General features: G+C 39.7%; 1 protein-coding gene across 1 annotated transcript in view; it reads right to left on the reverse strand.

Moving 5' to 3' along the window:
* GLI3 (GLI family zinc finger 3) overlaps positions 1-14,283 on the reverse strand; it is a 285,310-nt gene that overhangs the window by 71,793 nt on the left and 199,234 nt on the right. The window contains 2 exon segments of the mRNA XM_017867363.1: positions 7,209-7,410; positions 12,550-12,696. Coding sequence (XP_017722852.1) covers positions 7,209-7,410; positions 12,550-12,696 — 349 coding nt within the window.

Here is a 14,283-nt window from a genome sequence, read left to right on the forward strand (position 1 = left end):
ACAGCTTTTTCCTAGAGTTGCCATGGAATATCTCACTCCCATATAATCGCAGTGCCGGGGTTTCTGCACCAGCACATGATGTATGTGGGGAAAGGGCACAGAAGGATGTGGGAAGCTGAGTAGAAGGGAAGGCTCTTCGGTTTCCAGGATCATCTCTGAAATCTCTCAATGACGCAGCATGGTGTGCACAGAGCTGGGCAGGTAGGTGATGCATTAGAGAACTAAGCCATAGGCAAGCCCTGGCATGAGTGGTAATCACACTCCATCACAAAGGTACCAGCTCTCAGTCCAAAGTGAAGAGTAACGAATATGTGGCACCTCTGGATTCTTGGGAAATGTCTTGTAAATGTAAAATCAACTCTGTCTACCCGCCACCTACAAAACACTTCTTCCAATTGCCTTGGTTGCTAAATTTCATTCATGCTTAGAGGTTTTTCCCTTCTGTAAGTTCCGTAAGTTGAATTTTTTCAACATCCTTAAAAGAAACTCATGTGATAGTATCAGGATGTATTCCTTTAGGTCAGGGCACTGGAATTAAGAAACTTCATGCTGCAACAAACCTAGTTTTCTACAGGCTGAAGAAGAATCCAATGAGTATCCCACCTCTCCTAACTCGTTTGCTCATGAAATCAAGATAGGAAGTAAAGTCAGGCAACAAGAACCACTGAGATAACATGGTACCAGAATGTGAGAAACTGACTTCAAGAAAATAGAGGGGAGACAGACACATTCAAAGCCAAGCCAAACTTCCTGGCTACTTTGTGACTGTTGCACTAAGAGGTCATCCTCACTTTGGTTACAGTCGTGGAATTCGCTGCACAATAGTTGCCATTCAAAGAATCATTTTTTTTTTTCCAGTTTTGCAGAGAATGGGCCAACAGCTATCATTACTTGTATATGTGTAAGACACACATGCATGCATGTGCTTCTATTTGAGAGGGAAAAAAAATAAAGCTTCTACTTCCATCTATAAAAGTTTCCAGGGCAAGTTTATTGGAAATCCAGCCCAGCCTCAGAGGTAAAGAGTACACAAATAAAGACCCACATGCTCTTAAGTATCTCAACATTTACATTTAGGCATATGCTTTCTGAATAATGCTTTGGAGAAAAATACATTAGGCTTTACATTATGAAAGTGATCTAAAAAGCTGAAAAGCCACTTGCCATTAAGCAGCCAAATAGACATGACCTCAATGAACGTGAATAGCAGTAACAAACTCTCACATGAGATCTGGCTCATCAAGTATGTTAGACATGGTTAGAAAAATCATATGTTAATATATGCATAATCCATTTCTTCAAAATATCATCAGATATTATTATTTCCATTATAAATAGCATTTCCCACCAATGCTTTTCACCATGTCTCTCATTTGAGGATTTCTAAGAGAGAAAGAAATGTGTCTGGTGAACACTCAGAGTTAGACCCACCAGGTTGAATTCATGGTTCTGTCATGTGAGTAACTGAGTACCTTTGATTCAGCCTGCTAACCTCTATGAACATCAGTTTCCTCACCTGTAAAATTAAACAGCCTTGTGAGGGGCCTCCAGGGAAGGCCCTTAGATTTCTGGTCTTCCAGATCTAAGGCCCTAGATCTTAGGCCCTTCCTATTGTCCTTAGATCTGTGGTCCAAGATGCTGTGGTATAACCTGGCCCCTGCCTGTGTCGCCAACCTTGTGCCTTGGCTAACGTGCCCCGTGTTTTACTGTCATCTGCTGACGGTTCCCCCAGCGCCTTACTCCTCCCACCTCAGGGCCTTCACCTGCTTGGCCTTCTTCTTAGAAAGTTGTAGAAAGCTTTCCAGGGTGTGTTGTCATCATCCTATAAGTCACTGGCCAATCCCCTGAATTAGGCCCTTGGTGCTATTGTTTCTTAACATCTGGGTCATTTCCTTTACAGCACTGACCAGAACCCTTACAAACTCCTTTGCTCCTTTGTTCATTCATTTGTTACCTTACAAGTTCCTTTGCTCATTTATTCATTTATTCATATGCTTAGAGGCTTTTCCCTTCCGTAACTTCCATGAAGGTGGGGGTCGTGTCTCTCTCAGGCATTTGTATAGCCCCCATACCCCCAGTACAGCGACTAGCAGAGAGTTAAGCTCAGCTAAATATTTGTGGAATTAATAACTGATTAAATGAAATACTATGTAAAACTAACTACCATATCAGGTAATATTAATTACTTTTAAGGAAGTAAATGAGAGCTATCTTTTTAAGGTGGTATTAATTACTTTACTGAAAATGGGGAAGGGAATGTCATCTCCAAATTTTTAGAAGATGGAATGATAATTTTAAAGACGTCGGCAATGTGGCACTGTATTTATCTGTTCTTCAGTATGCTTCTCAGTTCATTTGTGTGTTATTTCTCTGACATAAGCAAGGTGTTTACTAAGCACAGAGCCAAGGAGCTATGGAGGCCGAGCTGACTTCCAGCCTGCCTCAGGCAGCATCAGTGGACCTGCCAGACGCACCCTTACTCCAGGGTCCTAGTGTCAGAGAGGTCCGATGATCCACGAAACAGAAAGCACAACTTGCCCTCTCGTCATCTGGCTGAGCTTATCAGTGCTGGTAGCAGAAAAACACTGCACTGTTTTGTGAAGCTGGAGATCTTGGCACTCAGAGAGGTGATGTGCAACAGGGGAATGTCATTTTCACTGAGATCTCTTTCCTGGTCACACCAGACTTAAAACCACTAAGAATATAAAACCACTTTCATTGTAGACATTAAATAGAAAGTGAGAAAGTGATATCCAGTGGATTAGAAATGAGTGGAGTACTCATTTCTTCATCCCATTTACATTTGTTGGAAGACTACAGGAGAAGGGTGTCATTTTAAACACCTTCTCTTCCAAGGGTGGCTCAATTCCCTAGGGAGAAGGTTTTAGCAAAGGTAAACTATTTTAACCCACTGTGATTCACTGGCTATTTACAACCTTAGCCTTAACTATGCAGAGTGGGGGTTACTGGCTGTATTTGATAAATATAAATTATCTAGTTTTAGATGGGGAGTTTTCCAGGTGATGGAGAAGCTACAACTTCTTGAAACATGCAATATTTTATAACATACTTTCCAACATGCATAGAGTTATTTTTGAAAGCTATTTTAATTATGAGATTTTAAAAGACTTGTCAGGTATGTCTAGACAATGCATTTTTTAAAAGCTGACATAATCAAGTACTGTTATAATATGCCAATGGGGTTTTGTGAATAAATACTGGTTTTACATGGTATTTTTATAGTAGTCTGGATTATTAAGTAAATATATAAACTTAAAATAGACATTTGCTTTTTTAATCCTTTATTTTCTATTCACCCCTCTGTCTCTATATCTATCAATCTATGACCATGTAATAATATAACACTCATACAGATTGCAACTTTCAGAAAACCAGAATTATTCAACTACCATGTAGAAAACTTACTTTAATAAGGGGATGATGAGAATTCTGATTACTCATGAGAGAGCTCCTTAATTTATTTACTCAAGAACCATTTACTGAATGGCGTCAATATGAGAGAACGCAGGTGTCACAGGAGTGGGAACAAGAGGTACACAGTGGTTGGCTTTTTGGTGCTTGTGTTCTATTGGAGAGAAATGGATAGCAAACTACTAAAGGAGAAAGAAAATATGGAAATGTCAAATAGTGGTAAATGCTATTACAGGCATCTTTAACTGCATTTGCACTAGGGCACAGATGTGAAGGAGACAGCTATGGCATTTCTTAGAAACTCAGTATCTTTAAACATTTAATGACATGTTTAGAAATGTAAACATCATTACTGATGCACTGCCAATACCAACAGCAAGTTAAGTATTAGAAAACATGTTAAGTGTGAAAGTCAAGTGTGTTTAGAGTAAATTACCAAGCAGGAAACTGGAGTGCTAGTGCTGATGCCCACTAGGCATGGAACTTTGCTAACTTCATCTTGCAAAGACCCACTGGGCTTATGTGTAAAACAAGAATAAAGCCAGGTGTGGTGGCTCACGCCTGTAATCCTGACACTTTGGGAGGCCGAGGTGGGTGAATCGCCTGAGTTCAGGAGTTCGAGACCAGGCTGGCCAACATGGTGAAACCCCGTCTCTACTAAAAATACAAAAATTAGCTGGGCACATTGGTGGGCCGCTATAATCTGAGCTACTCGGGAGACTGAGGCAGGAGAATCGCTTGACCCTGGCAGGCAGAAGTTACAGCGAGCCAAGATGGTGCCACTTCACTCCAGCCTGGGCAAAAGAGTGAAACTCTGTCTCAAAAAAAACAAAAACAAAACAAAACAAAAAGGAATAACACCACTTGCTTTGCCAAATAGCTGTGACGTGAGAATGGTGAGTGAGCCTGAGCCTTGCACCTGCCCTGTTAGTCAGCATGTCGCAGAGGCTAAACGCACCTGAAGTCCACTTTCTCTCCTGTACCTTTTGCTGTTAAGAAAGTTAGTTACCTTTTCTAGATGTCTCCTTGCTTCTTTCCTTTCCCAGATCCTCTGGTGCTACCACTAACTGATTATTCCTGAAGTCAGTTTTTAGATCTCAGAAAATGAAACTTAGAGCAGGAGTAAGCAAGGCACTAGCACTCCTCCAGCTAAAGAACTGGCAAGTGGTGCCAATTATGACAATTATTATCATCATTATATGGGAAACCGATCTCATCTTGGGTTATCTGCATTACCTGCTCTGTGTGAGAATAGACATATAGTCCTAAAATACAGCAAATGTGTATTAAAGAGGGAGAGATTGCACTGAGAGAGAAAAGATGCAATCGAAAGTCTCAAAGGCAAGAAAGAAAGTGAGGATACAACGGGCCCAGGTCACCCAACTGTCACAGCCTCCAAGGACTGGACTGGTCTTTAAGTGAATCTCTTCTTCCATCTCTAATGATATAAAGAGGTGTGGTATAGCTCCTTGGAGACAAAATGGGCAATGATGATTTCAAGTCAGCAGATTGACAGTCTGTTAAGTACTGACACTAACTAGCTTAACTAAGTGAAGATGAGGAGACCAGAAGACTGTAAGGACTAAGAAGGCCGGGGTAGGAATAAATAAAGATAGCATCATGGCCATTTCTGTACCATATTCTAATCTATGTTCTTTAGATGCTGCGAAAAGTCAAGAGAGCTGGGCAGAGAGCAAGAGGAAAGAAAAATTAAAGAGAAACAAGAGAAATGAACATTCATGAAGTGAATTTGTGTGTTATCTTTGTGACTATCACCATGTGCCACCTTTCTGCTACTTGGATGCTATGACTTTAGTCAGGCCATTTGCACAATTGCAGTAAAGTGATCTCCAGTCCATGTTAGTCTATGACCCATGAATATTTACCAGGAGTGCAGGAACAGCCAGGCCAGGGTTCTGAGACTGGCATGCTTCCTCGGGGCCAGACTGGGATGGAGAGCAGCGTAGCACAGACAGGTCTGTGATGGCTCCTCTCCTGGATGAACCATCCCAGCTCATCTCCCCCAGAAACTTCACCTCAGGTAGGAATCTCATCCTGCCACTGTAGATCCACACCAGCTTTAGTAAAATGTGCCTTCTTCCTATATAGTGGGTGTCTTATCTGTAGTTTACAGATGTGAAGACTAAACTTCAAAGAGCGGAGAGGTAAGTTAGGTTTGTATAGCTGGTTGGTGGCAAAGCTGGAATCTGACCATAGACATATCCAACTCTAAAGCCTATATTTGTGACTACAGTGGTTAATCTGGAAAGGGCCCCAGGACCCCTCCCTGTGCACTGACTGCTATCACAGTTGCTTGCAGCTCTCCACATTTCCACACTTTAGTGACCATACGAAAAGAACAAAGAAAAGCAGCAGAAAATGACATCATACTAAAATTAGGATCTACCACATTTAAATATTAACTTGCCTACTGAAGAACATTGTTGATAACTGAACAAGAATTAAAACTGTAATGGAGAACATTAGGGAAAGACAACAGTATTCATTATTTTTACTAAATGTGGGTATTTTGCTACTGCAAACACTTTTTTTTCTGAACTGATGAAGTTTCCCTAATTGTGTATCTACCATGGAAGACCCATCAATGAACACCTAATGCTACTACCCATTCATAGAAACAAACAAAACCTCAATTATTAAAACCAAGGCTGGTGAAAACATCCGTTAGTATGTATTTTTCAAGCAAGGAATTATTCGCGACTAACAAAACTACAATTCTAAAAGATGGCTAGTAACTGAATTCTTAAATTATTGGCAAAAAATTTAGGGGAAATGAGAGCTAAAGTTTATAACCAGGATTGCTAAATTAATTAATTCTATGTCTATTATAGCATTAATAGTCTAATAATTATGAGACTAATTCTATGTCTCAACCATTTGTGAGCTGGCTTAGTTCAAACAATAAATGATCAGCTAATTCACCTACAATTCATACGTTGGCTTACTTTTATTCCCTACTTATTGACATCAGTCCAAGTTGATCATTAGCAGTAAGAAATACTTTATGTTAATCATGTTTACAAAAGTCTGTGCTTGCACCTTCACATGCAAGAACAGACATGAGGTGCTTCATGGAAGGAAGTGTCAAAACGCTTTCTGTCAAGCAAGGAATTATCCACAGTTAACAAAGGTGTATGGTCAAAATAAGGATCTTTCAGATTAAGCTAAAATACTTAACAGAAAATACTTAAAACAGAAAGTATTTAAGTAAAAATACTTAACAAAGAAATATTCTTTTGCTAGATTTCCTCTGATAACTTTGCCTTCCAATGTCATCTGCACTTATTTTCCATCAGACGAAAAGCCCTGTTGTTTCTCTCTCCCTCCCAATGGACTCCTTTCTCTTAAGAGTTGTAGGACAAGACTTCTGCCATGACTGGTCTTTTTATTTCTGTTCATGTTCTGTACACGTCTCATACAACCAGGTTTGAAGTCAGTTTTCCTCTAGAGAACATGACTACAGGAAAAAGCTGGATAAAAAATTTGCCATACTCACTGTCTTTACGAAGCGGATTTCATCATAACTCAATAACTGCTCTTTCTCTATAGGCGCTATTGACTACTGTCTGCAAGTACCAAATAATCTGGGGCCCAATAACTCTTTTTGCAATTCATGGTGATATCTGACCTGCCTCTTGGTACAGGCACAGCATCATCCTCATAGGCAGTTGGTACTGAAAATGCATCACTGTAGGTGCAAACAAGTGCTGACATTACATTTAAAAAACACATAAGGGATTCAGGAAAATACATACCTGATTGCACTTGCAGATAAGTGGCCATAGGAGCCACTTGCTGAAGAGCTGCTACGGGAATTATTGAGAATCGTGACCAAAGAGTTGGGAGACGTCCTTATCATGGTCTGAAGGTCAAAGCTATGATCAGACAGTGGTGATATGGACAGTGTACGTTTTCGGCTCGGCCTGGCTGACAGCCTGGGGCTGGGGAATCTGGTGCCTGTTATATAAACAAAAAAGAACCTAATTAGCTGCAGTTGGACTCTATACCGGTTATTTATTGCTACTCTCCTATGTGGAAGAAGTGAAGGATAAGAAGCTGGCAACTTGTGGTGACAAGCACCTCTCCTCCCCCATGTGATCTACTAGCTACAATTGAGGAAATTAGGGAGAAATATTTATCTTCCAGGGGCTTACCTCGGGGGAGCTCTGTTTATTAATGTGCAGGGAAAATGATAAATTGCTAAACAAAAGGGAGAGACTTTTATATGTTATCCCTTTCATTTCTAGTGATTTATGAATCTGACGGCTGCTTAGATATTCCCATCATTAATTCACCACAAGCGACAAACACAGTGGTTCCCATAGTTGCAACATACTACCCTTCCCACCCCAACACACACCATTTTAAGTCATGAGCCAAAGAAAGAAAATGAATTAAAGTATCCTAAGATAAAAAATTCAGCTCAGTTATGCCCTCAATACCCAGTGATTCCCAGAGTTACCTGCTCTATGGTATACTTAAAGCATTACTAAAACAACTTCTACATAATTACCCTGAATCAGTGCTTCTCAGTTGAGAGCAATTTTGCCCCCCAAGGGACACCTGACAACATCAGAAGACATTCTGGTTTTCAGGGCTCAGCAGGTACTACTGGAATCTAGAGGGCAGAGTCTAGGAATGCTGTAGAACATCCTATAACGTTCAGGGTCACTCTCCCCACAATAAAGAATTATCTGGCCCAAATATCGCTGAGATTGAGGACCTCTGCCTTACATTCCCCATAATCTAAGAAGATAAACCCCAAGAAACATTTAAAAGCTGGGGATGTTGCTTGTTTACAGATTTTCCAAGGCGGAGGAGAAACCCTTGCGAGCATGATAATGAGCTACAATGATCCTATAGGGCATTTTAATTCTTCTCTGGACCTTGCTTCTCCAGTCAGATCCAATAAAGACTGATACATTTATTAGAATTTTTAACCTTCAAGAAGATTCCACTGATGGAGCCTTAATCTGGAGTCCAAATCTGGAGATGAGTAACTCAAACTTAAATGCACACCAACTTAATGCAATGGTTTCTTCCTAAAGAGTTCAAAATCAAATGCCAATTTGCATTCAAATTTGGTAGATATTCGAGATGTGAGTTTCAAGACACAGAGATGAATGTGGCCCACAGGTCCATTCTGCCTTTTTGAAGGTCACATTTACATTACAGAGTCACCAAACTAAAGTTTAATGAAAGAATGAGAACATAATCTTACCAGGTAGGAGGCAAACAAAACATGATTCGTTTTAAGTAAATGAAGGGTTTCTAAGACCTCATAGAATGAGTATATCAGTTTATAGGAACATGGCAATTTTGTGGTACCAAGAAAAACTGAAGTAGTAGGTAATCTTTCTTTATTAAAAGAAAAAAAAAATGTCCAGGCTCTTGGTCTCCAGGAAATTCTTTGGGAATATTTTATTCAATAGAGATGGTTCTTGATACAAGGTAACAATCCAACATGCTTAGAGATAATTTAATAAAATAGGATAGATGAGTATGAAAGACTTTATTGTCAATACTACAGAAATAATGGAAAAAAAATCCACAAACTGAAATTTAGTAAGTTAGTGCCATCCACGTATAAAACTTAAAAACCAACTTGAATGATAAATATGGTACCTATTCAAATTTTTCTTTCAGGCACATCTAAAATGAGTTCCTTCATTTACAGTAGTTTCATTACCAGCCTGATTCAGAGCATGTTAGTACAAAATAGCTATCCCAACGATGTACTTTTTTTTTTTGAGACTGAGTCTCACTCTGTTGCCAGGCTGGAGTGCAGTGGCGCAATCTCAGCTCACTGCAACTCTGCCTCCCGAGTTCAACTGATTCTTCTGCCTTACCCTCCCGGGTAGCTGGGACTATAGGGTTTTATTTTTAGTAGAGACGGAGTTTCACCATGTTGGCCATAGTGAAAGACGGGCGGATCATGAGGTCTCAATGTCTTGACCTCGTGATCCGCCCGTCTCGGCCTCCCAAAGTGCTGGGATTACAGGGGTGAGCCAATGCGCCCGGCCTGTGAATATTTTTAGGCATTTAAATCAGCATCTTACTTTTATAATGGCATCTGCCTTATTAAACACAACTCCTTCACATTTACGCACCATGAAAGGCTATCATGGAAGTTTTTCAGTGAGGAAACACATGTCACTTCCAAGTAACTCCAAGGACAAACCAGATTTGTTGTCAACTTCTATATAATCCTGGACAATAACTGCCCTTCTCAATGGTACTCAGTGGTCACTGGCAAAGTTAGAAGTGACAGCTCATGCTAGACATCCTGTTAGAGTGGATATATCCCTAGAAAATCTCTAATGTTTTAGATCACTAATTGTGATGCAAAAGGAAGAAGCCCATTTGATGCTTTCAAATCCCAGGAGCCTTAGATCTCCCTCACATCCTCCAAAGAGGGTGAGGGGCCTCTCAAGACCTTTTCACCCTTTCCATGAAACTCTTTGGCTTGTTCACAGCCTGGCTGGAACCTTTCCTCTCTCTGTTTTTCCCTCCAAGACTGGCTCTTATTTAAGTCTATTTCCACCAATATAAATAATGGTCTTCAGGGACCCTCATCTCTAGAATGTTCCTTATAGGGAGTATTTGTTCTCATCTTCTAAGGTCACTCCAACCCTGAGAGGGAGAATTGGGACCATAAACAGACTAGCTTATCCTAACAAGCTACATATAAACACTCTGACCAACATCTTGCTGAAACCTAGATATGCCCACTATTTAAAAGTCAGGTGCTCACCTGAACCCAGTTTATTAAGGGTTGTGTTAATTAAGAAGTACTAAATGTCTGTAGCAAGGGATCAGAGTGACCAGATAGATCCCAGGTTTCGATCTACCACTGCAGATGGACATCCACTGTAGGAATTTAGGATTAATGTTTCACTTCCTTGTTGGAAAAAAATATCCTATGGTCGAAATTTCTGGGCAATCTTCTTATATTCTAACTAAATAACTACTAATAAATGCTACTTCAATTACTTTAGAGGAAAAGAATATAGTGCCTTACGAACTTTCCAGTCCTTTAATATGTTCTTCCCAACTCCTTAATAAACAAGTAAAGGAAGAGAAAGTCAGCATTTGGGGACAGTGATTTGGGATACTCTGTTGAGGGGAGTTGCTAAAATACAAGGTAAGCATTTTCAAAACAGCCAAAAGAGAAGTAGCCCATTTCTTCACTGATGACACTACTTCCTTCTTAAATATAAGCCAGAGCATTCTTATTGTTCTAACACAGATATCTCCGATCCGGCTTTCTGTTAATTGTTTTGTTTCTCTATTCTAATAAGAAATTCTGACAAAGAAAAAGGAGGTTTGTTTTTATGTGATGAATGATAGGACATCTAAATTCCTACTTAATGACAATCAATTTACCATATACTCAGGCAAATTAAAATTCCTTTAATTAGTTTTTACAAAGTAAAAGGGTAGCTTCATCCTTTATTTAGATAAAAACCGCCACTGCCTGACTAAACACATTCTCATCAAATAGGGAAAGTAATGTGGGCTGACCTTCCAAGGATTCTCTCTTATTTTAATTCTTTATTTGCAGATTTTAAATAACTGATTTGCATAATAACACTTTTTTTTCAACAATCATTAACTGAAATGTGGTTATGATGAATCTGAAATGTAAGCTCTCTATGCTGCAAAGCCAAACAACAGAACCCCTGAAGAAGATGTAACACATTTCTTTTACTTCCCGTGTGGTAATGAGCTTCCCAGTGGAAACCAACAGAATCTTGTGTTCCAGTGAAACACACAAAGGTAGTTCTTGGTGGCAAGCAGACTAAAGCTGTAGAGTTTTTACCCCTGTGTGAAATAATCGCCTTCTTTCTAGTCCAAGACTCAGGACTGAATAACTAGAGCTGACCTATGCTCACCCTCTGTCACAGAAGAATCCAAATAGATTGTAGATAGAAAAACATAAGTTAATTGCTGCTACTAGGAAAAACAAACAAAACTCTAAGCAAATGCCCTACTCAAGGTCATACTGTTGTCCTATTCAAAGGTAGGGGCTTTTGCTGATGTATCACTTGGATGATGCTTTAGGTTCGCTTCAGAACGCCTTGCAAACGGATGTGTCCTTAAAGGACCTGAAGAGATGAGTGCTCTGGTATGCTCTGATGAGAGGTAATTATAGGCTTACTTGTCTATGTATCTACATAAGTGATCCACAAAAATCATTACACACCTAAGGAACCCCAAAATAAGTGATACAACATGCATCAAGTAATCTCATCTTATTCCACTGCTAGGCACTAAAAGTAGTCCCTTCTGATTTGGAAAAAGTTTTCATTTTTTCCAAATAAGCTATTTGGCATCTATTGATAACTTGGTAACTATTCTGATCCTCTCATATATTTAGCAGCTACAAATGGTCTTAGTGGAATATAATTTTTTTAATGTAAAGAAAACATATGGGGCAAAGTAAATCATTTAAGGCAAAAATGTAAAACCAAAACAGGTATTTTTTTTAAATTAATTTTTAAAGCATAAAATCCACGAAACCAAGGCGTGAGTGGGCAAAGTTCATCCGTATATCAAATCCATTCCTCCTTATTTTGTTATCAAGACAATTACGGCAGGAAAAAGTTTTTTGGTTGGGGGAGACATGGTCTCACTCTGTCACCCAGGCTGGAGTGTAGTGGTGTGACCAAGGTTCACTGCAGCACCGACCTCTTGGGCTCAAGTGATCCTTCAGCCTCAGCCTCCTGAGTAGCGGGGACTACAGGTACATGCCACTATACGCAACTAATTTTTAATTTATTTAGAGATGGATCTCACTATGTCACTTGGGCTGGGATTTTTTAACCAGTTAATATTTTTATATCACTGTCAATTACAATTGCCTGCATCTGCCAGTTCACTGGTATCCTTGAGCTAAACAGGGAGTCCCAGGATGTCCAAATCTGTGGAAGTTTCTAGAAAACCAAGGGAACCAGAGCATCAGACAGTGGTAGTTCCACTTTCTCCTCCAGATCAAAAAGTGACACTATCACCTAATCTTTGTATCTTCCTCTCTGTTTCATGAAGTAGCCTTTGTCATTTCCCAAGACTCTAGAAAACGGCCCTGTCACTTACTATCCATAGCGTGAAGATATTCCATGTGGATGGCCCCCGTGCCGGCGGTGGCAGCTGAGGGAAGAATGTCTGCATAGGGGCTGCGCTGGCCGGTTAGCAGGGCCATCTGATGATAGTATTCTGCTGGGCTGACTCCTGCATGGGGAGCTAGGAGGAGACAAGAAATATACGGTTACTAGTGAAAGAAGGTCAACTAGAAGTTTCTCTGGAGGCATCTCAGAGTCCATCACACAACCCACATCAGCAATTTCTTTCATGTCTTATTAGAGTAAACCTCCTTTAACTCAAATTGTGCTCTTACGTCCATTAAACATCTTTTATTTGAAAATAAAACTGAAGGAAAGGAATAGAAAAAAGCGAAATGCATTACAAAGTTTTTGATGTTGGTCTAAGAAATTATCAACAAATCAGAATGATTAAAATGTATATATGTACATAACCACATTTGCCTCCCCAAATAAAATCAGTTTTACATCAAATCGCTGTACGTTTGCATTTCTTACAATAGTAGACAACTTAGAGGACTATGATATCTTTCCAGACATACTTAAAATACTTCTCTAAGCTTTCTGACAAGAGTGTCTGAGTTAACTCTCACTCACATGAAAAGTCAGGGTTTACCAGTATGAAAAAAGGCAGCACAGCTTTAATAACACAACTGAATGATAAGCTACAATTTTGCATTCCATAATTTAAAAGCGCTCTTTTCCTTTTCTTCATTACAAAATCAAAAAGAAAATATACCTATCAATCTGGAGCAATTTACTGCCAAGACTCGGCTTTCTAACAGGGTAATAACCGGTTTCCACCTGCCAATTTTCATGCAAAAGCAGCAAGACATTGTAGCAGTTCTCAGGGTGGCCTCCAGACTCACAGAGATCTGGATTTAAACTGGCTCCATGAGGTCATCAGGAGCAAAAATTAAACTATGTATGTAACACGTTTAGCACATAGCATTCAACCAATAAAAGTTTTACAATTATTATCTAGAAATACCAGCACTCTAGTGATAGGTTTGTGGGTATTTTATATTTGTTTCATATACTTTTTATCCACGATACATGGTAAAGATATAGATTTAAGGAAAAAAAACTTTAGGCCACAAGAGAAATATTCGTCATATTACTTTATTTGATTATATTAACTGGATTCTTGAGAGGCAAGAAAAGGAAGGCAAATCAACCAGTCAAAGAATGTGCTATATATACACATCATCAAATGCTATGCAAAGCAGATGATAGGAGTACTTTCAGTAGTTTAACTAGTGGTATGACTTTCCGCTGGCCCAAATAAATTTCTGCAGGCCAGGCATAATTCCAAGTCCATTGTCAGCTAGCCTCCCTCTCTCTCTCAGTCTATTCTCCTTGTTAGTCATTTCTACCCAACTGACAAGTACCTGAAGGAGATGATTCTCCAGTTCTTCAAGTGCAAAATAAAATCTGAAGCAGAAAATCTAATTCATATTTGATTTTTATTTTTCAAATGTGAATCTTGGCCAGGCACAGTGGCTCATGCCTGTAATCCTAGCACATTGGGAGGTAGAGGCGGGTGGATCGCTTGAGCTCAGGAGTTTGAGACCAGCATGGACAACGTGGTGAAACGCTATCTCTACAAAAATTATAAAAATTAGCTAGGCATGGTGGTGTGCACCAGTGGTCCCAGCTACTTAAGGGGCTGAGGCAGGAAGATGACTTGAACCCAGGAGGTCTGGGGTACAGTGAGCTGAGATTGCAC

Source organism: Rhinopithecus bieti, unplaced genomic scaffold (genome assembly GCF_001698545.2).
Source record: "Rhinopithecus bieti isolate Rb0 unplaced genomic scaffold, ASM169854v2 scaffold_2439, whole genome shotgun sequence".
Classification (NCBI taxonomy): domain Eukaryota; kingdom Metazoa; phylum Chordata; class Mammalia; order Primates; family Cercopithecidae; genus Rhinopithecus; species Rhinopithecus bieti.